This window comes from Chionomys nivalis, chromosome 6 (assembly GCF_950005125.1).
Source record: "Chionomys nivalis chromosome 6, mChiNiv1.1, whole genome shotgun sequence".
Lineage (NCBI taxonomy): Eukaryota > Metazoa > Chordata > Mammalia > Rodentia > Cricetidae > Chionomys > Chionomys nivalis.
In genome coordinates this window covers 3,579,022-3,606,574 of record NC_080091.1, presented here as the reverse complement: position 1 = coordinate 3,606,574, position 27,553 = coordinate 3,579,022, and the positions used below count along the sequence as shown (strand labels likewise).

Here is a 27,553-nt window from a genome sequence, read left to right as displayed (position 1 = left end):
GCTTTTCCCTGGTAGTTGAGTAAGTTGAACATGTCCTTAAGTATCTTTTGGCCATTTGAAATTTTCTGTTTAGTTCAGTACCCCATTGTTAAATTGGGTTATTTAGAATTTTAATGTCTACTTTCTTGAGTCTTTTTATGTATTTTGGAGATCAGGCCTTTGTCTGATGTGGGGTTGGTGGAGATCTCCCATTTAGTAGGTTGCCTTTTTGTCTTAGTGACCGTGTCCTTTGCTTTACAGAAGCTTCTCAGTTTCAGGAGGTCCCATTTATTCATTGTTGCAGCTTCCTTGGTGTTATTGGGCCTTCAGGATGCCAGTTGTAGAAGAGGGGGTGCATCTTCAATGGCCTGAATCCTTGGGACTTATGCAGTCCTGTGGAGGCCAGCCTTGAAAGAGGGAGGTGACTGCCCTGTCATGACTTCCCAGGACCTGTCCATCCCTGGTGAGGTCTGTCGTGGAAAGGAGGCATACCTTACCTGGCTTGTCCTGTCCTGGTGAGGCCAGCTGTGTAACAGAGGGCACGGCTTCCAGAGACTAGCTGTGGAAGAGGAGATGCAGCATTCACGACCTTACACCCAAGGGCATGGCTGGTCCAGGGAGTGCCAGCCATGGAGAGGTATGCAGCTTACCCCATCTGGCTTCCCAGAGCCTTCCCTGTCTTGGGGATGTCAGCTGCAGAAGAGGAAGCACGCTTTCCCCAGTTTTGTGGGCCCTGTGGAGGCTTGCTGTGGAAGAGAGGCTAGCTTCAACTGGCTTGCAGGCCCCAGGGGAACAGTAATGGAAAATGCGTTTCAGGGAAATCCTGGGAGAAGGGGAACAACTTACATGGTCTTGCACCCCAGAACATGGCTGGTCCAGAGGATGCTCACATGGTCTGGCTCCTTCATTTAGGCTGGTATTTGGGAGGCCAGCCATGGTAGTATGGTTGTGGCTTAAATGGCCAGGGAACCCCACACAGCATTGCCAGGCCTGATGAGGCCAGACATTAAAGGGGGGGACACAGTTTCCATGGCCTGGTTCCCCAGGGCATATCCTATACTAGGGAATTCAGCCGTAGAAGAGGGGGCACAGATTCCGCAGACTGTCTCCTCAGGGTCCGTCCTGTCCCAGGAGAAAAGCCATGGAAGAGGTAGCACAGCTTCCCTCTCCTGGCAGGCCCTGGGGAGGCTAGCCATGGAAGGTGTGGTACAGGCCAGCCATGGAAGAAGGTCCCAACATTGCAGTCCTGGCTCCACAGGGCTTGTGCAGCATGCCAGAAGCCAGCTATGGAAGAGGGGGCTCAAGTTGCCCCAGCCAAGCTCACAGGAAATTGCACAGCCCTGGGTAGACCGGCTGTGGAAAAGGAGGTTACATCTTACATTACCTGGAACCCAAGGTCTTGGACAGCCCTTGTGAGGCCAGTCATGGAAGGGGGTGCAGCTTCCCTTGCCTGGCTCCCCAGGGCCTGTTCCGTCTCAGGGAAGCAAGCTGCAGAAGATGGGGCACACCTTCCCTGAGGAGGCTAGCTGTGGAGAGGGTGCAGCTTCCATGAGCCTGCAGGCTGTGGGGAGGGTAGTAGTGGAAGAGGGGGCTCAGGCCATTCACGGAAGAGCAGATAAATATTCCATGGCATTGCAGCCCAGGACATTCCAGCATAGGTGATGCCAGCCATGGAAAAGGTGTGAACAGCTGACCAAGCTTGGCTCCCATGTTTGTGTGTCCCTGTGAAGGTTAGCTGTGGAAGAGGGAAGCACAGCTCCCCACTTGTTTCCAAAGGTTCTTTCCAGCCCTGCAGTGGCCATCTGTGAAAGAACGGGGTGGACTTTTCCCCACTTGGTTCCCCAGGGCCTGTTTGGCTTTGCAGAGGGCAGTCATGGAAGATGGGGGTCCAGCATCCACATTCAGGTTCTCCAGGGAATGCCTGGCCCAGCATTGGCCAGCTGTGGAAGAGGGGTACAGCTGCTCTGGCCTGATCCCACAGGACATGACTGCCACTGGGGAGGCAAGACATGGAAGAGTCGGGTGCATATTACATGGGTTGGCCCCCAGGTCGTGGTGGCCCTGATGACTCCAGTGGGTGAAGAGCAGGCTCAGCTTCCCCAGTCGGCAAGACGCTGAGGACGCTAGACGTGGAGGAGGAGGCACAACTTCCACAGGCTTGCAGGCCCTGGTTAGGACAGATGTGGACGTGGGAGGCACAGCTTTCCCCAGCATGGCTCCCTAGTCCATGGCTTGCCCTAGGGAACCCAGCAGAGGAAGAGAGGTCAGAACTTAACTGGCCTGGAATCACAGGGCACAGGTGGCCCCGGTGAGTACAGCCATTGAAAGAGGAGTCCACAGCTTCCCTGGCCTGGTTCCCCAGAGCCTGTCCTGCCCCACAGAGGACAGCCATAGAAGAGTGGGGTGCAGCTTCTCCTGCTTGGCTCCCTAGTAACTAACTGGCTTATCCCGGGAGGTCAGCCATCAAAGAGGGGGCTCAGCTTCTCGGGCTTGCCAGGAGGCTAGCTGTGGATGAAGAGGCACAGCTTCCCCATTTTTAAAGTTCCTGGTGATGCCAGTAATGGAAGAGGGGCACAGCTGCCATGGCCTAGCTTCTGGGGGCTTGTCCAACCCTGCGGAGGTGAGCTGAGCACTGGCCTAAATCCCCATAGTCTGCGTGGCCCTGTGGAGCTCAGCTATGGAAGACAGGTCATAGATTTTCCAGAAGGACTCTCTAGGGACTGTCTGGTCCCGAGGAAGCCATAAGGGTGTGGTTCAGCTTATATGGCATGGTATCCCAGGGTTTGGTCAAGCTGGGAAAGGCCAGCTGTGAAAGAGGTGGGCACAGTTTCCTCTGTCTCACTCTCCAGGACATGTCCTGTCTTAGGGAGGCACACCATGGAAGAGGCCATGCACCTTCCTCAGCTTGGTAGGGCCTGTGGAGGCAAGCATTAGAAGAAGGGGTGCAGTATCCTTGTCCTGATCCCCAAAATTTATCTAGCCTTGTGAATACCCGTCATGGAAAGTGAAGTGAAGATTCCCCCATAGGGTTCCTCAGGGCCTCTCTGGAAAGGCAGAGGCTATCCTTGGAAGAGGCTGAGGCCTGATGCCCTGCAGAAGCTAGCCATGGAAGAGCAGGGTGCAGCATCCCTGGTCTGGCTCCCCAAGACCTGTCTGGCCCTGCTGACCCCAGACATAGTAGAGGGGGCTGGCTCCTCCTTAGGCATTGCAGAGGTGATCCGTGGAAAAGGGGGACACAGTTTCCCCAGCCAGCCTTCCCATTAATGTCTGCTTTTGGGGAGGGCAGCTGTGGAAGAGGGTGGCACTTCTTCTCTGGCCTGCATCCCTACAGTCTGTTCAGTGCTACAGAGGCTATCCATGGTAGATCGGGCTTCAGCCTCCCTCGCCTGTCTCTCCAGGGCCTGTTCATCCTTTCAGAGGTGATCCATGGGTGAGGTGTTGGAGCTTCCCCCGACTGGCTCCAAGGTCTCTCTGGACCTGAAGATGCCAGCCATGGAAGATGGGGGTTAAGCTACCCTGCCGTTGCTCTCCAGGCCCTGTATGGCACTGAGGGGACACATCGTGGAAGGGAAGAGGAGAGCACAGCATCCCTGTCGTGGCATCCCAGGGCCTCTCTTTTCCTGTGGAGGCCATCTGTAGAAGAGGTGAGCCCAACGTCCCCAGCCTGGTTCCTCAGAACCTGACTAATCCTGGGGAAGTCAGCCAAGGACAAGCAGGGCATAGTGTTCCATGCTTGTCTTCCCAGAGCTTGTCCAGGCCTGCTGAGGCCAGCCATGAAAGGGGCATGCAGCTTTGGTAGCCTGGCACCACAGTCAGTGGCTGGCCCCTGGGAGGCCATCCATGGAAGAGTGGCTGGCTCAGCTTCCCAGGCCAAGCACCCCAGGGCCTGCTGTTCTGGAGAGATGGAAGAGGTGGTACAAATCCCCAGCCTGGCAGGCACTATGGAGGATAGACATGGACAGGTGGGTGCAGATTTACCAAGCTTGCATATGCTGGCGTGGCCAGTTGTGGAAGGGTTGACACAGGCCAGCCATGGAAAAGGGAGTACAGTTTTTACAGCCTGGCAGCCCAGGGCCTAACCTGTCCTGGGGAGGCCAGGACATAGCTTCCCCAGCATAGATCCCCAGGGCATCTACAGTCTTTTAGGGGACAGCTATGGAAGATGATGGCATAGATTTCCCCACCTGGTCCCCATATTCTGTGTGCCACTGCAGAAGCCAGCTGTGGAAGACGGTAGCACAGCATCTGCATCCCTAGGGCCAATCCTGCCCTGAGAGGACCAGCTGAGGAAGAGGGGAGTACAGTGTCCCTGGCCTGACTCCTGGTAAGAAGGGTTGCTACTTACATGGCCTGGCCCCAGGCAATGGCCGGCCCTAATGAGGACAATTGAGTAAGAGGGGGACACAACTTCCCTGGCACTGCTTCCCAGGGCCTGCGCTTTCCTGGAGAGGCCAGTCATGGAAGAGGTTGGCACAGATTCCCAGGGATGTCTCCCCAGGAACTGTTCTGTCCTGGGAGGCAAGCCTTTGAAGAAATTTAACAGAGAAATAAGAGAACTAACCGATGTAATGAATCAAATGGACTTAACAGACATCTATAAAACATTCCACCCAAATAGGACAGAATATATCTTCTTCTCAGCATCTCATGGAACCTTCTCGAAAATTGTTCACATAATTGGTAACAAAGTAAACATCCACACATACAAAAAAATATTAGTAACCACCTGTGTCTTACCAGATCACCTTGGAAGGAAGTTAGAATTTAACAACAATTCTACCCCCAGAAAGCCTACAAACTCATGGAAACTGAACAGTAAACTACTGAACCATTGTTGGGTCAAGGAGAAATAAAGGAAAAAATTAAAGTCTTCCTTGAATTCAACAAAAATAAAGACACAACATACCCAAACCTAGGGGACACTATGAAAGCAGTGCTAAGAGGAAGGTTCATAGCACCAAGTGCCCACATAAAGAAAACGGAGAAAGCTCACATTAGAGACTTAACAGTACAGCTGAACACTCTAGAAAAAAAAGAAGCAGACTCACCTAGGAGGAGTAGAAGATTGGAAATAATCAAACCAAGGGCTGAAATCAACAAAACAGAAACACAGAAAACGATCCAAAGAATCAATGAAACAAAGAGCTGGTTCTTTGAGAAAACCAACAAGATTGACAAACCCCTATCCAAACTTATCAAAAGGCGGAGAGTTAACACTCAAATTAACAAGATCAGAAATAAAAAGGGGGACGTAACAACAGATACTGAGGAAATTCAGAGAATCATTAGGTCTTACTACAAAAGCCTGTATGCCACAATATTGAAAAATGTGAAAGAAATGGACATTTTTTTAGATAAGTACCATATACCAAAATTAAATCAAGACTAGGTGAATAATATAAATAAACCTATAAGTCACAAGAAAATAGAAGCTGTCATCAAAAACCTTCCAATCAAAAAAAAAGCCCAGGACCAGATGGTTTAAGGCAAAAAAACTACCAGAACTTCCAAGAAGAGCCGATACCTATACTCCTTAAGGTGTTTCACAAAATAGAAACAAAAGAGTCATTGCCAAACTCTTTTTATGAAGTTACAGTTACCCTGATACCAAAACTACACAAAGACTCAACTAAGAAAGAATTACAGACCAATCTCACTCATGAACATCGATGTAAAAATTCTCAATAAAATACTGGCAAACCGAATCCAAGAACATATTTTAAAAAAATGATCCATTATGAACCAGAGAGGCAGAGCTGTTTCAACATACAAAAATCCATCAATGTAATCCATCATATAAATAAACTGAAAGAAAAAATATGATCAGTTTATTTGATGCTGAAAAAGCATTTGACAAAATTTAACACTGCTTTATGATAAAGGTCTTGGAGAGATTAGGGATACAAGGATCATACTTAATATATACAGCAAGCCGACAGCCAACATCAAATTAAGTGGAGGGAAACTCAAAGCCATTCCACTAGATTCAGGAACAAAACAAGGCTGTCCACTGTCTCCATATCTCTTCAACATAGTGCTTGAAGTTCTAGCAATAGCAATAAGACAAATAAGGAGATCAAGGAGATTTGAATTGGAAAGGAAGAAGTCAAACTTTCATTATTTGCAGATGATATGATAGTGTACATAAGTGACCCCAATAACTCTGCCAAAGAACTCCTACAGCTGATAAATACCTTCAGTGATGAGGCAGGATACAAGATCAACTAAAAAAAAATCAGTAGCCTTTTTATACACAAAAGATAAAGAAGCAGAGAGGGAAATCAGAGAAACATCACCTTTCACAATAACCACAAATAGCATAAAGCATCTTGAGGTAACACTAACCAAAGAAGTGATAAATATATTTGACAAGAACTTTAAGACTTTGAAGTAAGAAATTAAAGAGGATACCAGAAAATGGAAGGATCTCCTATTCTCTTGGATTGGTAGGCTCAACATTGTAAAAATGGCAATTCTACCAAAGGCAATCTATAGATTCAATGCAATCCCTATCATAATCCCAACAAAATTCTTCAGTCATTGAGAGAAGAATAACCAACTTCATATGGAAAAACAAAAAACCCAGGATAGCCAAAACAATCCTATATAATAAAAGTACTTCTGGAGGCATTACCATTCCTGATTTCAAACTCTATTACAGAGCTACAGTAATTCAAACAGTTTGGTACTGGCATAAAAACAAAGATGTTGATCAATGGAATTGAATTGAAGACCTGGATACTAATCCACAAAACTATGAACACTTGATTTTCGAAAAACTAGCTAAAATTATACAATGGAAGAAAGAAAACATTTTTAACAAATGGTGCTGGCATAATTGGATGTCAACCTGTAGAAGAATGAAAATAGATCTATGTCTATCACCATGCATAAAACTCAAGTCCAAATTGATTAAAGACATCAATATAAATCTGTCCGCACTGAACGTGATAGAAGAGAAAGTGGGAAGTAGTCTGCAACACATGGGCACAGGAGACCACTTCCTACATATAACCCCAGTAGCACAGACAACAAGTGAATAAATGGGACCTCCTAAAACTGAGAAGCTTCTGTAAAGCAAAGGACACAGTCATTAAGACAAAAAGACAACCTACTGAATGGGAGAAGATCTTCACCAACCCCGCATCAGACAAAGGTCTGATCTCCAAAATATATAAAGAACTCAAGAAACTAGACATTAATTTTTTTTGCATTTCAACTTTTATTTGAAAACAACTTAAATTTTTAGACAAATGATTTTAGTATATAAATTTGATTTTGGTTTTATACAGAATATAAATATTTCCCTCATTAATCTTCCATGTGTAGGGAATTACAGGCCAGAAGAAAGATGCACTCTGCACACAAAGTACACCTCATATGTGTGGCACCGGAGACAAACAGTGTCGTGCTCCTGCACATAAATTAGGACCAAGTGGTGACATCACACATTAAGGGGGAGGAGAAAGATTCTAGCCAATCAGATTCAAGAAGCAAACAGGACATAGAATCTGCAAATAAGACCAAGTCAGCAACTTTTGTCAGGACAGTGCAGGTCTATGGGGTTTGTGAGGCTACCATGTGCATATGGATGCAACACGGAGAGTTAGGTAGAGAGGCTCAACGAGGGAGTTTTCACTAAAGCAAATAAAAAATTTCTTGTCAACTGTCAAAACAAAACAAAATGAAAGGGAGCCTGTGAGTGTTAGAACACCCAGGGAGGGTTAGAGCAGCGCCCGTGCAGCATGCTAAGTGAGTTACAGCTTCTTCATTGGTGTGGAGCAATCATTAATGGTCTCGTTTTGCCTCTTCTTTCCAAACTCAGGCATGTCTTATTTTAGATGGAGTATTGCTTTTATCTATTATTTCATCCTGTAAAAAAATGTTTAGACAATGTTCATTCTGGGCCAGAGAATGACCAGCGACCTTGTTTATAAACTGTTCCAGCCCTTGCTTCCTTTCCTCGATGAAATTGTCAGCAAATATTCCATCATCTCCTCTAAAAGGAAGCTGCCACAAAAATGCTTTCCCAGGGAGTGGGGGAACTACAACCTTGCTCTCTCTTTCTAGTTCACTTGGAAGCCACTCAAAGTCACTGTATCTTCTTCTAACAGTAGATTCCTTCAGCTTGAAGATAGGAAGATTTGTCTTGACCCTGATCTCGTAGATGGTGAACCGGCCCCAGCCGACCCCCATGGTCTGCAGGTAGCTCACATCGATCTCGAGGAAGTTGCTGGGCGGCCCGTAGGCGTCATTCAGGTCCTGTGGCTTGGTGATCTGCCGCCGGGTGTCCGCTACGGTCTCCACCATTTTGCTGTGTGACATTAAAATTTTAAATAACCCAATTAATAAATAGGGTACTGAACTGAACAAAGAATTGTCAACAGAAAAAGTTCAAATGGCCAACAGATACTTAAGGACATGTTTAACTTCCTTAGCTATCAGGGAAATACAAATCAAAACAATCATCTTACATCTGTCAGAATGGCTAAAATCAAAAACACCAATGATAGCCTATGCTGTAGAGAATTGGAGTAAGGGGAACACTCATCCACTGCTGGTGGGAATGCAAACTTGTGCAACCACTTTGGAAATCAGTGTGGCGGTTTCTCAGGAAACTGGGAATCAACCTACCTCAGGATCCAGCAATTCTACTCTTGGGAATATACCCAAGAGATGCCCAATCATACTACAAAAGCATTTGTTCAACTATGTTCATAGCAGCACTTTTTGTAATAGCCAAAACCTGGAAACAACATAGAGACCCCTCAATGGAAGAATGGATAAAGAAGGTGTGGCACATTTACACATTAGAGTTCTACTCAGCAGTAAAAAAACAATGGCATCTTGAATTTTGCATGCAAATGGATGGAAGTAGAAAACAGTATCCTGAGTGAGATAACTCAGACCCAAAAAGAGGAATATGGTTTGTACTCACTCATTAGTGGACTCTCGCCATAAACAAAAACATTGATCCTAGAGAAGCTAAGTAATAAGGTGAATCCAAAGAAAAACATATATAGATCCACCTGCAAATAGGAAGTAGACAAGTTTGCCGGGTGAAAGTTGGGATCATTGGGGTGGACGGTTGGGTAGTGGGTAAAAGAGAGGGGGAGAAGGAAGGGAAAAGGGAAGGATAGGGGAGAGCTTGTTGGAGTGGGATGGTTGAGATGGAGTGAGGGCAGGTACGGGAGCAGGGAAGAAGATATCTTAATTAAGGGAGCAATTTTAGGGTTGGCGAGAGACTTGGCTCTGGAGGGGTTCCTCAGAGTCCATAGGTATGACCCCAGCTAGGATCCTGGGCCATGAAGGAGAGGGTGCCTGAACTGGCCTTGTCCTGTAGTCAGACTGATGACTACCTTGAATGTCACCATAGAACCTTTGTTCGGCAACAGATGGAGACAGAGACCCACTCCAGAGCACTGGACTGAGCTCCCAAGGTCCAGTTGAAGAGCAGAAGGAGGGAGAACATGAGCAAGGAAGTCAGGACCACGAGTGGTTGGTCTACCCACTGAGACAGTGTGCCTGAGCTAATGGGAGCTCACTGAAGCCAGCTGAACTGGGACTGAATGAGCATGGGATCAAACTGGACTTCTGAATGTGGATGACAATGGGGGCTGACTGAGAAGCCAATGATAATAGCACTGGGATTCTATTCTACTGCATGTACTGGCTTTTTGGGATCCTAGTCTGTTTGTGTGCATACCTTCCTAGGCCTGGATGTAGTGGGGAGGGCCTTGGACTTCCCTCAGTGCAGGGTACGCTGCCTGGACTGGAGGGGGTGGTTAGTGGGGGAGCAAGAGAGAAGAGGGAGGAGGGGAAGAAGTGGAAATTTTGAATGGTTTTATTTATAAAGTAATAAAAATTAAAAAAATAGAAAAATAGAAAATTGTATTATATTAGGACCTTGGGAGCTCAGTCCGGTGCTCCAGTGTGGGCCTCTGTCTCTATCTCCATCCATCGCTAGATGAAGGTTCTATGGTGATATGCAAGATATTCATCAGTATGGCTATAGGATAGGGTCATTTCAGGTTCCCTATCCTCAGCTGCCCAAGGAAATAACTGGGGACATTGCCCTGGCACCATGTAGCCACTCCAGGTTCAAGTCTCTTGCCAACCCTTAGGTGGTTCCCTTAACTAAGATATGTGCTTCCCTGCTTCCCTATCCAACCTTCCTGTATCTCCAATCATCCCGTTTCCCCAAGTTCCCCCCATCCTCTCCTTCACACTTTTCTGTCCCCATCTCCCCTTACCCCCATCCCACCCCACCCCAAGATTCCAATTTTTTGCCCAGCAATCTTATCTACTTCCCATATCCAGGAGGATAACTATATGTTTTTCCTTGGGCTCTTATTTAGCTTCTTTAGGATCACAAATTATAGACTCAGCGGCCCCTATCCATGGCTAGAAACCAATGAGTGATTACATCCCATGATCTTCTTTTTGGGTCTGGGTTACCTCACTCAGGATAGTATTTTCTATTTCCATCCATTTGCATGCAAATTTCGAGAAGTCATTGTTTTTTACCGCAGAGTAGTACTCTAATGTATATATATTCCACACTTTCTTCATCCATTCTTCCATTGAAGGACATCTAGGTTGCTTCCAGGTTCTGCCTATTACAAATAATGCTGTTATGAACATAGTTGAACAAATGCTTTTGTCATATGATAGGGCATCTCTTGGGTATATTCCCAAATGAGGAGCAGAAGGAGGGAGAACATGAGCAAGGAAGGCAGGACCACGAGGGGTGCACCCACCCACTGAGACAGTGGGTCTGATCTATTGGGAGCTCACCAAGGCCAGCTGGACTGTGACTGAAAAAGCATGGGATAAAACTGGACTCTCTGAACATGGCGGACAATGAGAGCTGATGAGAGGCCAAGGACAATGGCATGGGGTTTTGATGCTACTTCATGTTCTGGCTTTGTGGGAGCCTAGACAGTTGGGATGCTCACCTTCCTAGACCTAGATGGAGGGGGGAGGACCGTGGACTTTCCACAGTGCAGGGAACCCTGACTGCTCTTCGGACTGGAGAGGGAGGGGGAAAGGAGTGGGGGAAGGGGGAGAGGAGTGGGAAGAGGGGGAGGGAAATGGGAGGCTGGGAGGAGGCGGAAAGTTTTTTTCAATAAAAAAGTAAAAAAAAGAAAATTGTATTATAGCAGAAAGACACTAGAACTATTAGTTTTCATATTTTTAAAAAGCAAAAGCAAAACAAAAATGAAGATATCATTTTAGCAGAACAAAGAATAAATTAAATAACATTCAGTTTCTAAAAGTTAAGTAAATACACTGTACATTACAAAAACAATCAGGGGCTGGAGGAAAAGGTAAGGCATTAGGTACAGTGGCACACAGATACAATGTAGTGGTGGGGAGGCTAGGCCTAGATTGCTGCAAGTTCAAGGTAAGCCTGAGAACACAGAGAGACTCTCATTCACAAAGTCAAAAGAAAATAAGGGCTGAAGGAAAGGTTGAACAGTTAACATAGGGTGGAGGGACAACTGAGCAGTTAACATGGGGCTGGAGGGACAGCTGAGCAGTTAATATGAAGAGGAGGGACAACTGAGAAGTTAACATGGGGTGGAGGGACAGCTGAGCAGTTAACACGGGATGGAGGGACAACTGAGCAGTTACCATGGGCTGGAGGCACAACTGAACAGTTAACACAGGATGGAGGGACAACTGAGCAGTTACCATGGGGCTGGAGGGACAACTGAGCAGTTAACATGGGGTGGAGGGATCCAACATTCTGCTGTTTACAAGAAACACACCTCAAGCACAAAGACAGACACCTACTCAGAGTAAAGGGTTGGGATAAGGCTTATCAAGTAAATGGACCTAAGAAACAAGCAGGTGTGGCCATACTAATTTCTAACAAAGTTGACTTCAAACTTAATCAGAAGAGATGGAGAGGGACATTTTATGCTCATAACAGGAGCAATTCATCAGGATGAAGTCTCAATCCTGAATACCTATGCCCCTAATGTAAAAGCACCCACTTATGTAAAAGAAATATTGCTAAAACTCAAGGCAGACATCAAATCACACACACACTAGTAGTAGGAGACTTCAACACTTCTCTTTCACTAATGGACAGGTCAATGAGACAGAAACCTAACAGAGAAATAAGAGAATTAATGGAGGTAATGAATCAAATGGACTTAACAGACATCTATAGAACATTCCTCCCAAATAGGAAAGAATATACCTTCTTCTCAGCATCTCATGGAACATTCTCAAAAATTGACCACATACTCAGTAACAAAGCAAACTTCCACAGTTACAAAAAAATATTAGTAACCACCTGTGTCTTATCAGATCACCATGGATTAAAGTTAGAATTCAACAACAATGCTACCCCAGAAAGCCTACAAACTCATGGAAACTGAACAGTCAACTACTGAACCACACTTGGATCAAGGAAGAAATAAAGAAAGAAATTAAAGTCTTTCTTGAATTCAATGAAAATAAAGAAACAACATACTCAAACTTATGGGACACTAAGAAAGCAGTCCTAAGAGGAAAGTTCATAGCACTAAGTGCCCACTTAAAGAAAACAGAGAAAGCACACATTGGAGACTTAACAGCCAACCTGAAAGCTCCAGAAAAAAAGAAGCAGACTGACCTAGGAGAAGTAGAAGACTCGAAATAATCAAACTGAGGGCTGAAACCAACAAAATAGAAACACAGAAAACAATCCAAGGAATGAATGAAACAAAAAGCTGGTTCCTGGAGAAAATCCACAAGATTGGTAAATCCCTATCCAAACTAATCAAATCGCAGAGAGAGAGAATACGCAAATTAATAAGATCAGAAATGAAAAGGGGGACATAACCACAGACCCAGAGGAAATTCAGAGAATTATTAGATCTTACTACAAAAGTCTGTATGTCACAAAACTGGAAAATGTAAAAGAAATGGACACTTTTTTAGATAAATACCATATACCAAAATTAAACCAGGACCAGGTGAACAATCTAAATAGACCTGTTAGTCACGAAGAATTAGAAGCTGTTATCAAAAATCTCCCTTCCAAAAAAAGTCCAGGACCAGATAGTTTCACTGCGGAATTCTACCAGAGCTTCCAAGAAGACCTAATACCTATACTCCTTAATGTATCTCACAATATAGAAACAGAAGAGTCATTGCCAAATTCCTTTTATGGAGCTACAGTAACTCTGATACCAAAATCACACAAACACTCAAACAGGAAAGAATTACAGGCCAATCTCACTCATGAGCATTGATGCAAAAATCCTCAATAAAATACTGGCAAACGGAATCCAAGAACACATTAGAAAAATTATCCATTACAATCAAGTAGGCTTCATCCCAGAGATGCAGGGCTGGTTTAACATACGCAAATCTATCAATGTAATCCATCATATAAATAAAATGAAAGAAAAAAACCATATGATTGTTTCATTAGATGCTGAAAAAGCATGTGACAAAATTCAACATCCCTTTATGATAAAAGTCTTGGAGAGATTAATAATACAAGGGTCATACCTAAATATAATAAAAGCTATTTACAGCAAACCGACAGCTAACATCAAATTAAACAGAGCGAAACTTAAAGCCATTCCACTAAAATCAGGAACATGACAGGGCTGTCCACTCTCTACATACCTCTTCAATATAGTGCTTGAAGTTCTAGCGATAGCAATAAGACAACATAAGGGGATCAAAGGGATTCAAATTGGAAAGGAAGAAGTTAAAATTTCATTATTTGTAGATGATATGATAGTGTACATAAGCGCCCCCAAAAACTCCAGCAAAGAACTCCTACAGATGATAAACACCTTTAGTAGCGTGGCAGGATACAAGATCAATTACAAAAAATCAGTTGCCCTCCTATACACAAAGGATAAGGAAGCAGAGAGGGAAATCAGAGAAGCATCACCCTTCATGATAGCCACAAACAGCATAAAATATCTTGGCATAACTCTAACCAAGGAAGTGAAGGATCTATTTGACAAGAACTTTAAGTCTTTGAAGAAAGAAATTGAGGAAGATAACAGAAAATGGAAGGATCTCCCTTGCTCTTGGACTGGCAGGATAACATAGTAAAAATGCCAATTCTACCAAGGGCAATTTATAGATTCGATTCAATCCCCATTAAAATCCCATCAAAATTCTTCACAGATCTTGAGAGGACATTAATCAATTTTAGATGGAAAAACAAAAAACCCAGGATAGCCAAAACAATCTTATACAATAAAAGAACTTCTGGAGGCATTACCATTCCTGACTTCAAACTATATTACATAACTTCAGTATTGAAAACAGCTTGGTATTGGCATAAAAACAGAGAAGTCGATCAATGGAATCAAGTAGAAGACGCTGAATTTAACCCACAAACTTATGAACACCTGATTTTTGATAAAGGAGCTAAAAGTATTCAATGGAAGAAAGCATCTTCAACAAATGGTGCTGGCAGAACTGGTTGTCAACCTGTAGAAGAATGAAAATAGATCCATATCTATCGCCATGCACAAAACTCAAGTCCAAATTGATTAAAGACCTCAATATCAGTCTGAACACACTGAACCTGATAGAAGAAAAAGTGGGAAGTACTCTACAACATATGGGCACAGGAGATCACTTCGTACGTATATCCCCAGCAGCACAGACATTAAGGACAACATTGAATAAATGGGTCCTCCTGAAACTGAGAAGCTACTCTAAAGAAAAGGACACTGTCACTAAGACAAAAAGGCAACCCACTGACTGGGAGATGCTCTTCATCTTCATCAACCCTGCAACAGACAAAGGTCTGATCTCCAAAATATATAAAGAACTCAAAAAACTAGACTTTAAAATGCTAATTAACCCAATTAAAAAATGGGGCACTGAACTGAACAGAGAATTCTCAACAGAAGAAATTCAAATGGCCAAAAGACACTTAAGGTCATGCTCAACCTCCTTAGTGATAAGGGAAATGCAAATTAAAACAATTTTGAGATACCATCTTACACCTGTCAGAATGGCTAAAATTAAAACCACCAATGATAGACTTTGCTGGAAAGGCTGTGGAGTAAAGGGCACACTCATCTATTGCTGGTGGGAATGCAAACTTGTGCAACCACTTTGGAAATCAGTGTGGCAATTTCTCAGGAAATTTGGGATCAACCTACCCCAAGATCCAGTAATACCACTCTTGGGAATATACCCAAGAGATGCCCTATCATATGACAAAAGTATTTGTTCAACTATGTTCATAGCAGCGTTGTTTGTAATAGGCAGAACCTGGAAACAACCTAGATGCCCTTCAATGGAAGAATGGATGAAGAAAGTGTGGAATATATACATACTGGAGTACTACTCAGTGGTAAAAAACAATGACATCGTGAATTTTGCATGCAAATGGATGGAAATAGAAAACACTATCCTGAGTGAGGTATCCCAGACCCAAAAAGAGGAACATGGTTCACTCATAATTGGTTTCTAGCCATAAATAAAGGACAGTGTTCATGTAATTTGTGATCCTAGAGAAGCTAAATAAGAAGGTGAACCCAAAGAAAAACGTATAGTCATTTGCCTGGATAGGGGAATTAGACAAGATTGCTGGGCAAAAACTGGGAACTTGCGGGTGAGGTGGCATGGGGCTAAGGGGAAATGGGGTGAGAAACGTGAGAAGGGGAGGTTGGTGGGAGTTTGGGGGAATGGGATGGTTGGGATATAGGAAGGGTGGAAACGGGAGCAGAGAAATATATATCCTAATTAAGGGAGCCATCTTAGGTTTGGCAGGAGACTTGACTCTAGAGGGGCTCACAGGTATCCAGGGAGATGTCCCCAGCTGGTACCTTGGACCCCTGAGGAAAGAAAACCTGAAATGACCCTATCCTATACTGATGAATATCTTGCATAACACTTTAGAACATTCATCTGGCCATGGATCGAGATAGAGACAGAGACCCAATTTGGAGCAACGGTTGAGCTCTTAAGGTCCAAAAGAGGAGCAGAGGAGAGAGAACAAGAGCAAGGATGTCATGTCCACGAGGGGTGCACCCACCCACTGTGACAGTGGAACTGATCTATTGGGAGCCCACCAAGGCCAACTGGACTGGGACTGAGTAAGCATGGGTTGAAACCGGACTCTCTGAACATGGCGGACAATGAAGGCTGATGAGAAGCCAAGGAAAATGGCACTAGGTTTCGATCTTAATACATGAACTGGCTTTGTGAGAGCCTAGCCTGTTTGGATGCTCACCTTCCTGGACCTAGATAGAAGTGGGAGGACCTTGGACTTCCCGCAGGGCAGGGAATTTGAACTGCTCTTCTTTATGAGAGGGGGGGGAATGGAGTGAGGGGAGGGGGAGAGGAGTAAAGAGAGGGGGAGGGGAGTGGGGGAGGGGGCAATGTGTGGTTGGAGGTTGAGGGAAATGGGGAGGAGGCAGAAATTTTAATTAAAAAAGAATAAAATAAATTTAAAAAAGAAGTACGATTCCCATGGAAAAGAGCAAGTGTGAAATACGCTGAAGAATATCAGAATGTAACAGCACTCTCTGATCCTCTGATCCTCTGTAAAGCTCTCAAACACAAAGGCATGCTCAAAGATGAAAGCAACCTCAATGCTCTATATGACCTTGATCATTGCATGTCATTTGAGCATAGCAAATTCTCCTAATCAGGTAACCACTGGTTAAAATATAAATAATATGGGCAAATCTATATATTTCTCTTAAAACACATATTTCTCTCTATCTCAAGCCCTGATGACAAATTTGGGAAGCTCTTCAGATCCTAGAGGGAGAAAAAGTCTATCCTGCAGACACAAACACCAAGAATCAAGTGTGACATACAGAGACAGCTCATCACCTAAACAGTGAACAATCTGAGCAAGAGAGAGATTTAAAGCCTAAAGCCCAGTAAAAACCTTTCTGCAGCGACCGGGATCGTGGGTGAGGCGGCGGCGGAGGCAGCGGCGGCTTGGCAGGCAGGTTAAAGCTTCAGGGGCAGCTGATGCCATGATCCTGCTGGAGGTGAACAACTGCATGATTGAGGAGACGCTCACTCTTGTTCGAGAACACAGCCGCCGGAAACAAACCAGACGCTGTAAAAGTAACATTTGCAGATTTTGATGGCGTCCTTTATCATATTTCAAATCCTAATGGAGACAAAACAAAAGTGATGGTCAGTATTCCTTTGAAATTCTACAAGGAACTTCAGGCACATGGTGCTGATGAGTTATTAAAGAGAGTATACCAGAATTTCTTGGTAAACCCAGAATTAGGATACAACGTTTCTTTGCTATTCGATCTTGAAAATCTGCCTGCATCCAAGGATTGATTCTCTTGTACAGCAGGCTGTTATGTTGAAGCAAAATTGCTTTGCCTCTGTCTTTGAGAAATACTTCCAGTTCCAAGAAGAGGGCAAGGAAGGAGAGTACAGAGCGGTTATCCATTGCCGGGAGGATGAGACCATGTATGTGGAATCTAAAACAGACAGAGTCACAGTAGTCTTCAGCATGGTGTTTAAGGATGACGACGATGATGTCATTGGAAAGATCTTTATGCAGGAGTTCAAAGAAGGATGAAGAGCGAGCCCCCCAGATCCTTTTTAGCCACAGGGAACCTTTCCTAGAGCTGAGAGACACAGATGCTGTCATGGGTGACCACATTGGCTACATCACCTTCGTGCTCTTCCCTCGCCACACCAATGCCACTGCTCGAGACAACACCATCAACCTGATCCACACTTTCTGGGACTATCTGCACTCCCACATTAAGTGCTCTAAGGCCTATATTCATACACGAATGCGAGCAAAACCATCTGACTTCCTTAAGGTGCTCAACCGGTCACGCCCAGATGCCGAGAAAAAAGAAATGAAAACAATCACGGGAGAGACATTTTCATCCCGCTAAGGCTTGGGAACTGAAAGAAGCTCTGTTGATGGAAGGATGGACTGCTTGCTACTGGATAATCATAGCCCTTCATGTTGCACCTCTCCAGGTTCCTCAGGGATTCTCCATTTGGGTTCCATTTTGTACGAGTTTGGCAAATAACCTGCAGAAACGAGCTCTGATTGCAAGAACTTCACAGTTCCCAAGAATTTAAGAAAAGAAAAAAATTTCCAATTGATCAACTTAATTCCTTTCTTTTATTTTTCCGTCCCTCACTCCCCTTTCTTTTCTCCTTTTCCAAGCTGTTTGCTTTGCAGTATGTTACTGGTAATGAGTTGCAGATAATGCAATCTTAACTTGATTTCTTCTCAGTATTTGAGTTCAAAACTCCTGTATCTAAAGAAATCCGGTTGGGGTCATTAATAAAGTAAATCTGTCTATCAAAGAAAACCAAAAACAACCTTTCTGAAGGCTATTTTTCACCACTATCGTGGTTCATGCTAGAAATAGTTAAAAATATGGTACTTACAAGAAAGAAGACTCAGGTTGTCAAACTTGTTGACAAGTGTTTTTATCTAGTCGTCTGATAGCATCTATGGCCACAGGAGTCAGGGGTGGGTTTACAAAGAGAACTGGGGATAGAAAGCTCCAATCTGTTAAGGATGTATTGTGGATACTGAAGTGATATTCCTGAACTGATAGATATTCCCATTCCTTAGTGGTCGGGCACAAAAGAACAAGTAGAATCTGAAAACTGTTCAATCTTTCAAAGAAGATGTCACCAATTTGTTGTCAGGAAGCCATAAATAAATAGACTCAGGAGGGCGGAGGCAGATGGCAGTGGGGCTAGGTGAGGAGTTGGCAGTGGTGAGGGGTTGGGGCACGGGGATGTGGGATGGAGGGAGGAGACGGTGCCCGGTGCCCGAGTGCCATGGGAGTATGGCCGGGCCATGGGAGCTGGTGTGGCGGGTGCTGCAAGTGCTGATCTGCCTGTACAGTGCTCACCTCCTGGCTCTGCTTTTGCTTCCCCTGGAACTGTATCTGGAGCAGCTGCTGTTGTGCCGCCTCTACTGCGGTCCTAGCACTGCTCGGCTTCACGCTCAGCAAGCCCTAGCTATTGGCAGGAACCAGCATCATCACCTGCACCCTCACTGTGCCCCAGGCTGGCTGCCATCCCACCCAGGCTGTGCTGGGCTTCGGAGGGCGGGTTCCTGCACAAGCTGCTACTGCACATGGGCCTGCTGGTCCTCCTTGGAGCATGAGCCCAGCTTCTCAGACACTGCGAGCCTCAGTGGTGTGGTGTATGGCCTTGGGGATCTCTACATTAGTGTCTAAGACCACCAAGGCCTATTCAAAAAATAATTCCAGATTAATGGATGAAATTTTGAAACAACAACAGGAACTTTTGGGCCGAGATTATTCCAAATAATCACTAGAATTTGCAAGTAGTAATGACAAAGACGACCAAGTTTTTTTTTTTTTTTTTTTTTTTTTTTTTTTTTTTATTATATATTTTTTTTTATTCTTTTTTAATTAAAATTTCCAACTGCTCCCCGTTTCCCATTTCCCTCCCCTCCTCCAACACATTGCCCCCTCCCCCCTCTCCCCTCCCCTATCCCCACTCCTCTTCTCCTCCCCCCAGTCCATTCCCCCTCCCTCTCGCTACTGAAGAGCAGTCCAAATTCCCTGCCCTACAGGAAGACCAAGGTCCTCCCACTTCCATCCAGGCCCAGGAAGGTGAGCATCAAAACAGGCTAAGCTCCCACAAAGCCAGTTCATGTATTAGGATCGAAACCTAGTGCCATTGTCCTTGGCTTCTCATCAGCCTTCATTGTCCGCCATGTTCAGAGAGTCCAGTTTCAACCCATGCTTATTCAGTCCCAGTCCAGCTGGCCTTGGAGAGCTCCCAATAGATCAGTTCCACTGTCACTGTGGGTGGGTGCACGCCTCGTGGTCCTGATTTCCTTGCTCATGTTCTCCCTCCTTCTGCTCTTCATTTGGACCTTAAGAGCTCAGACGGTTGATCCAAATTGGGTCTCTGTCTCTCTCTCGATCCATCGCCAGATGAAAGTTCCTGTGCCATTCTCCTTGGCCTCTCGTCAGCTCTCATTGTCCGCCACATTCCGAGAGTCCGGTTTTATCCCATGTTTTTTTCAGTAGCAGTCCAGCTGACCTTGGTGAGCTCCCAATAGATCGGCCCCACTGTCTCAGTGGTTGGGTGCACCCCTCATGGTCCTGACTTCCTTGTTCATGTTCTCTCTCCTTCTGCTCCTCATTATAACCTTGGGAGCTCAGTCCGGTGCTCCAGTGTGGGTCTCTGGCTCTATCTCCATCCATCGCTAGATGAAGGTTCTATGGCGATATGCAAGATATTCATCAGTAAGATTATAGGATAGGTTCATTTCAGGTTCCCTATCCTCAGGTGCCCCAATGAACTAACTGGGGACATTGCCCTGGGCATCTGGTAGCCATTCCAAGTTCAAGTCTCTTGTCACCCCTTAGGTGGCTCCCTTACCTAAGGTATGAGTTTCCCTGCTCCCCTATCCAACCTTTCTTTATCCCCATTCACCCCGATTCCCCCAGTTCCCCTCATCCTCTCCTTCACACTTTTCTCTCCCCATCACCCCTCATCCCCATCCCACCCCACCCCCAAGATTCCAATTTTTTGCCCATCAGTCATGACTATTTCCCATAGCTGGGAGGATATCTATATGTTTTCCCTTGGGTTTACCCTCTTGTTTAGCTTCTTTAGGATCACAAATTATAGACTCAGTGGCCCCTATCCATGGCTAGAAACCAATTATGAGTGAGTACATCCCATGTTCTTCTTTTTGGGTCTGGGTTACCTCACTAAGGATCGTATTTTCTATTTCCATCCATTTGCATGCAAAATTCGAGAAGTCATTGTTTTTTACCGCAGAGTAGTACTCTAATGTGTATATATTCCACACTTTCTTCATCCATTCTTCCATTGAAGGGCATCTAGGTTGCTTCCAGGTTCTGGCTATTACAAATAATGCTGCTATGAACATAGTTGGACAAATGCTTTTGTCATATGATAGGGCATCTCTTGGGTATATTCCCAAGAGTGGTATTGCTGGGTCCAGGGGTAGGTTGATCCCAATTTTTCTGAGAAACCGCCACACTGATTTCCAAAGTGGTTGCACAAGTTTGCAGTCCCACCAGCAATGGATGAGGGTACCCCTTTCTCCACAACCTCTCCAGCAAAGGCTATCCTTGGTGTTTTTGATTTTAGCCATTCTGACAGGTGTAAGATGATATCTCAAAGTTGTTTTGATTTGCATTTCTCTGATCGCTAAGGAGGTTGAGCATGACCTTAAGTATCTTTTGGCCATTTTAACTTCTTCTGTTGAGAATTCTCTGTTCAGTTCAGTGCCCCATTTTTTAATTGGGTTAATTATCCTTTTAAAGTCTAGTTTCTTGAGTTCTTTATATATTTTGGAGATCAGACCTTTGTCTGTTGCGGGGTTGGTGAAGATCTTCTCCCAGTCAGTAGGCTGCCTTTTTGTCTTAATGACAGTGTCCTTTGCTTTACAGAAGCTTCTCAGTTTCAGGAGGTCCCATTTATTCAATGTTGTCCTTAATGTCTGTGCTGCTGGGGTTATACATAGGAAGCGATCTCCAGTGCCCATATGTTGTAGGGTACTTCCCATTTTCTCTTCTATCAGGTTCAGTGTGTTCAGATTGATATTGAGGTCTTTGATCCATTTGGACTTGAGTTTTGTGCATGGTGATAGATATGGGTCTATTTTCATTCTTCTACAGGTTGACATCCAATTGTGCCAGCACCATTTGTTGAAGATGCTTTCTTTCTTCCATTGTATACTTTTAGCTCCTTTATCAAAAATCAGTTGTTCATAGGTTTGTGGGTTAAAATCCGGGTCTTCTATACGATTCCATTGGTCGACTTCTCTGTTTTTATGCCAGTACCACGCTGTTTTCATTACTGTAGCTCTGTAATAGAGTTTGAAGTCAGGGATGGTAATGCCTCCAGAAGTTCCTTTATTGTATAAGATTGTTTTGGCTATCCTGGGTTTTTTGTTTCTCCATATAAAGTTGATTATTGTCCTTTCAAGATCTGTGAAGAATTTTGATGGGATTTTAATGGGGATTGCATTGAATCTATAAATTGCCCTTGGTAGAATTGCCATTTTTACTATGTTGATTCTCCCAATCCAAGAGCAAGGGAGATCCTTCCATTTTCTGGTATCCTCTTCAATTTCTTTCTTCAATGCCTTAAAGTTTTTGTCAAATAGATCTTTCACTTCCTTGGTTAGAGTTACCCCAAGATATTTTATGCTGTTTGTGGCTATCGTGAAAGGTGATGATTCTCTTATTTCTCTCTCTGCTTCCAGATCCTTTGTGTATAAGAGGGCGACTGATTTTTTGGAGTTGATCTTGTATCCTGCCACATTACTAAAGGCGTTTATCAGCTGTAGGAGTTCTTTGGAGGAGTTTTTGGGGTCGCTCATGTACACTATCATATCATCTGCAAATAATGCAAGTTTAACTTCTTCCTTTCCAATTTGAATCCCCTTTATCCCCTTATGTTGTCTTATTGCTATTGCTAAAACTTCGAGAACTATATTGAAGAGGTATGGAGAGAGTGGACAGCCTTGGCGTGTTCCTGATTTTAGTGGGATGGCTTTAAGTTTCTCTCCATTTAATTTGATATTAGCTGTCGGCTTGCTGTATATAGCTTTAATTATATTTAGGTATGACCCTTGTATCCCTAATCTCTCCAAGACTTTTATCATAAAGGGATGTTGAATTTTGTCAAATGCTTTTTCAGCATCTAATGAAACGATCATATGGTTTTTTTCTTTCAGTTTATTTATATGATGGATTACATTGATAGATTTGCGTATGTTAAACCAGCCCTGCATCTCTGGTATGAAGCCTACTTGATCATAATGGATAATTTTTCTAATGTGTTCTTGGATTCGGTTTGCCAGAATTTTGTTGAGGATTTTTGCGTCGATGTTCATGAGTGAGATTGGCCTGTAATTCTCTTTCTTGGTTGTGTCTTTGTGTGGTTTTGGTATCAGAGTTACTGTAGCTTCATAAAAGGAATTTGGCAATGACTCTTCTGTTTCTATATTGTGAAATACATTAAGGAGAATAGGTATTAGGTCTTCTTGGAAGTTCTGGTAGAATTCTGCATTGAAACCATCTGGTCCTGGACTTTTTTTGGAAGGGAGGTTTTTGATAACAGCTTCTAATTCTTCACGACTAACCGGTCTATTTAGGTTGTTCACCTGGTCCTGGTTTAACTTTGGTAAATGGTATTTATCTAAAAAAGCGTCCATTTCTTTTACATTTTCCAGTTTTGTGGCATACAGGCCTTTGTAGTAAGATCTAATGATTCTCTGAATTTCCTCTGTGTCTGTGGTTATGTCTCCCTTTTCATTTCTGATCTTATTAATTTGCAAATTCTCTCTCTGCCGTTTGATTAGTTTGGATAGGGGTTTATCAATCTTGTTGATTTTCTCCAGGAACCAGCTTTTTGATTCATTGATTCTTTCAATTGTTTTCTGTGTCTCTATTTTGTTGATTTCAGCCCTCAGTTTGATTATTTCCAGTCTTCTACCCCTTCTAGGTGAGTCTGCTTCTTTTTTTTCTAGAGCTTTCAGGTGGGCTGTTAAGTCTCCAATGTGTGCTTTCTCTGTTTTCTTTAAGTGGGCAGTTAGTGCTATGAACTTTCCTCTCAGAACTGCTTTCATAGTGTCCCATAGGTTTGAGTATGTTGTTTCTTTATTTTCATTGTCTTCAAGGAAGAGTTTAATTTCTTTCTTTATTTCTTCCTTAATCCAGGAATGGTTCAGTAGTTGACTATTCAGTTTCCATGAGTTTGTAGGCTTTCTGGGGGTAGCATTGTTGCAGAATTCTAGCTTTAATCCATGGTGATCTGATAAGATACAGGTGGTTATTAATATTTTTTTGTAACTGTGGATGTTTGCTTTGTTACCGAGTATGTGGTCGATTTTTGAGAAGGTTCCATGAGCTGCAGAGAAGAAGGTATATTCTTTCCTATTTGGGTGGAATATTCTATAGATGTCTGTTAAGTCCATTTGATTCATTACCTCCATTAATTCTCTTATTTCTCTGTTAGGTTTCTGTCTACTTGACCTGTCCATTGGTGAGAGAGGAGTATTAAAGTCTCCTACTATTAATGTGTGCGGTTTGATGGCTGCCTTGAGTTTTAACAATGTTTCTTTTACGTACGTGGGTGCTTTTATATTAGGGGCATAGATATTCAGGATTGAGACTTCATCCTGATGAATTGTTCCTGTTATGAGTAGAAAATGTCCCTCTCCATCTCTCCTGATTGATTTAAGTTTGAAGTCAACTTTGTTAGAAATTAGTATGGCCACCCCTGCTTGTTTCTTAGGTCCATTTACTTGATAAGCCTTATCCCAACCCTTTATTCTGAGTAGGTGCCTGTCTTTGTGGTTGAGGTGTGTTTCTTGTAAACAGCAGAATGTTGGATCCTGTTTTCGTATCCAATCTCTTAGCCTGTGCCTTTTTATAGGTGAGTTGAGTCCATTGACATTAAGTGATATTAATGACCAGTGGTTGTTAACTCCGGTCATTTTTTAAGTTGGAAATTTTGTGTGTTTCCCTTCTTTGTGTTGCGCTGGTGAAGGGTCTCTAGTTGTCTGAGATATTGTGGTCATTGTTGGACTCCTTGGTTAGTGATTTTCCTTCTATTACTTTCTGTAAGGCTGGATTTGTGGCTACGTATTGTTTAAATTTGTTTTTGTCCTGGAAAATTTTGTTTTCTCCATTTATAGTGAACGAAAGCTTGGCTGGGTATAGTAGTCTGGGCTTGCATCCATGGTCTCTTAGTTTCTGCAGTACATCTATCCAGGACCTTCTGGCTTTCATGGTTTCCATAGAGAAGTCAGGTGTAAGTCTGATAGGTTTACCTTTATAAGTAACTTGGCCTTTTTCCTTTGCTGCTCTTAGTATTCTTTCTTTATTCTGTATGCTTTGTGTTTTGATTATTATATGGCGAGAGGATGTTTTTTTTTGATCCAGCCTATTCGGTGTTCTGTATGCTTCTTGAATCTTCATAGGTATATCTTTCTTTAGGTTGGGAAAGTTTTCTTCTATAATTTTATTAAATATATTTTCTGGACCGTTGAGCTGCGCTTCTTCTCCTTCTTCTATTCCTATTATTCTTAGGTTTGGTCTTTTTATTGTGTCCCATATTTCCTGAATGTTTTGTGATGAGAATTTGTTGGCCTTGCTGTTTTCTTTGATCAGCGTGTTTATTTTCTCTATGGTATCTTCAGAATCTGAGATTCTTTCTTCTATCTCTTGTATTCTGTTGGTTATGCTTGCTTCTGTAGTCTCTATTCGTTTACCTAGATTTTCCCTGTCCAGCTGACCTTCTGTTTGTGTTTTCTTCTTTGCCTCCATTTCAGTTTTTAAGTCTTGAACTGTTTCCATTATCTGTTTGATTGTTTTTCCTTGGTTTCCTAGGGTATCATTCACTGATTTACTCAATTCTTCAAACTTTCTGTTATACTTCTCATCCATTTCTATAAGGGCATTTTTTACATGTTGTTTAAGGGCGTCAATCACTTTCATAAAGTCAATTTTATCTACTTCTTCATGATTAAGGTGTTCATGTCCACCTGTTGGGAGGTCGCTGGGTTCTGGTGGTTTCATATAGTTTTTCAGATTGTTAGGTGAATTCTTGCATTGGCGCCTGCCCATCTCTTTCTCCGAATGCTCCCCTCTGGATCTTCTTTTACCGGATCAGGTCTCCTTGCCTACTGATGTACCTTCCCAGTGATGGCTCTCTGCAGTGCTAGTCTCCTGGTGTTATAGTGATGTCTCTCCTTGCTTGTTGCAGGCAGGCCAGTGAGACAAAGGAGGTCTCGCCTGCCTACTTGCCCTGAGGATTTGCCCCCAGCGCCAGACAGACTGAGCTGGATGGTGTTATGTGTCCAAAGAGGAAAGGGGACAGAAGGAAGAAGGGTTCTGGATGCAAGCTGGGTGGGACAAGAAGAGAGAGGCAGTATGGGGGGGTAGAGCCCCTGCAGGGAGCCCGGGGAGTATAGGGAGGGGGATGAGGAACTTCAGAGTTCCCTGTCCAGGGCTGCTTCCGCCGCCACTGGTCACAAACTCACCGCCCTGCTGTCTCTCCTGGTGCCGAGATCAGATCTCCTTGCAGGTTGGGTAGTTCGTAAACAAAGCGCCTACCTTGGTTGGTGCAGGCGGGCCAGTGAGACAAAGGAGGTCTCGCCTGCCTACTTGCCCTGAGGGTTTGCCCCCAGCGCCAGACAGACTGAGCTGGATGGTGTTATGTGCCCAAAGAGGAAAGGGGACAGAAGGAAGAAGGGTTCTGGATGCAAGCTGGGTGGGACAAGAAGAGAGAGGCAGTATGGGGGGGTAGAGCCTCTGCAGGGAGCCCGGGGAGTATAGGGAGGGGGATGAGGAACTTCAGAGTTCCCTGTCCAGGGCTGCTTCCGCCGCCACTGGTCACAAACTCACCGCCCTGCTGTCTCTCCTGGTGCCGAGATCAGATCTCCGTGCAGGTTGGGTAGATCGTAAACAAAGCGCCTACCTTGGTTGGTGCAGGCGGGCCAGTGAGACAAAGGAGGTCTCGCCTGCCTACTTGCCCTGAGGGTTTGCCCCCAGCGCCAGACAGACTGAGCTGGATGGTGTTATGTGCCCAAAGAGGAAAGGGGACAGAAGGAAGAAGGGTTCTGGATGCAAGCTGGGTGGGACAAGAAGAGAGAGGCAGTATGGGGGGGTAGAGCCCCTGCAGGGAGCCCGGGGAGTATAGGGAGGGGATGAGGAACTTCAGAGTTCCCTGTCCAGGGCTGCTTCCGCCGCCACTGGTCACAAACTCACCGCCCTGCTGTCTCTCCTGGTGCCGAGATCAGATCTCCGTGCAGGTTGGGTAGTTCGTAAACAAAGCGCCTACCTTCGTTGGTGCAGGCGGGCCAGTGAGACAAAGGAGGTCTCGCCTGCCTACTTGCCCTGAGGGTTTGCCCCCAGCGCCAGACAGACTGAGCTGGATGGTGTTATGTGCCCAAAGAGGAAAGGGGACAGAAGGAAGAAGGGTTCTCACGACCAAGTTTTAAATTGCCCTTCAACAGTGAAGGAGCTGTCCCCAGAAGATGGAAACGCAGATATTCTGAGAGCTGCTCAGGACTTTTGCTCAGCAGCAGAGGACACACAGAGATTTGGAAGTAGATCTGCTAGACGGCTTACTTAGTTCACACGGTTTCCCTGACCCTGAGTTAGTATTGAAGTTTGGTCCTGTGGACAGCACCTTAGTCTTTCTTCACTGGCAAATCAGATTGACTGAGACCTTCTCTTGCCTTCTCACCTAAAAACTCAGTTATGAGGAGATTTTCTCTGCCCTTCATCAGAGTGCCTGGGAAAGTAGCGGTTCCTGGTTGTGTAATATGACATCAGGCTTTTGGAGAAAAGGACCCAATTGATTCTGATGGTTACAAAGTACATATAAAACCTTGTACACATCTAGGAAAAAAATATAAAAACCCAGGACCAAAGCACCCATGATTCAGGCTTTTGTTAGCCAAGTGTTCTACAGCATAAGTGCCAACCTATTGCTCTGAAGGAACAACACACTAAGATAGTAAGAAGAGGCTGCAGAATATGCTAAACTTTTCGCCAAGAGAATGAAAAAAGCCAAGAACAGATTGTCAAGAGATGTAGGT

General features: G+C 44.3%; 1 protein-coding gene and 2 pseudogenes across 2 annotated transcripts; 2 read left to right on the top strand and 1 right to left on the bottom strand.

Moving 5' to 3' along the window:
- Positions 1-7,720: 7,720 nt before the first annotated feature.
- On the bottom strand, positions 7,721-8,289 carry LOC130875631 (sorting nexin-3-like). 2 transcript variants are annotated; one of them, XM_057771664.1, is made up of 2 exons: positions 8,034-8,289; positions 7,721-7,908 (listed from the first exon to the last, which is right to left on the bottom strand). In XM_057771664.1, exons 1-2 carry the CDS (start codon positions 8,287-8,289, stop codon positions 7,877-7,879), a joined length of 288 nt encoding a protein of 95 aa, XP_057627647.1. In that variant the 3' UTR covers positions 7,721-7,876. The 2 variants fall into 2 exon arrangements, with proteins under 2 accessions (XP_057627647.1, XP_057627646.1); XM_057771663.1 differs by having other exon boundaries at positions 7,721-8,127; positions 8,194-8,289.
- Positions 8,290-16,952: 8,663 nt separating this feature from the next.
- LOC130876251 (actin-related protein 2/3 complex subunit 2-like) lies at positions 16,953-17,849 on the top strand (annotated as a pseudogene).
- A 918-nt stretch (positions 17,850-18,767) lies between these two features.
- Positions 18,768-27,202, top strand: LOC130875610 (dehydrodolichyl diphosphate synthase complex subunit Nus1-like; annotated as a pseudogene).
- The last annotated feature ends 351 nt before the right edge of the window (positions 27,203-27,553 follow it).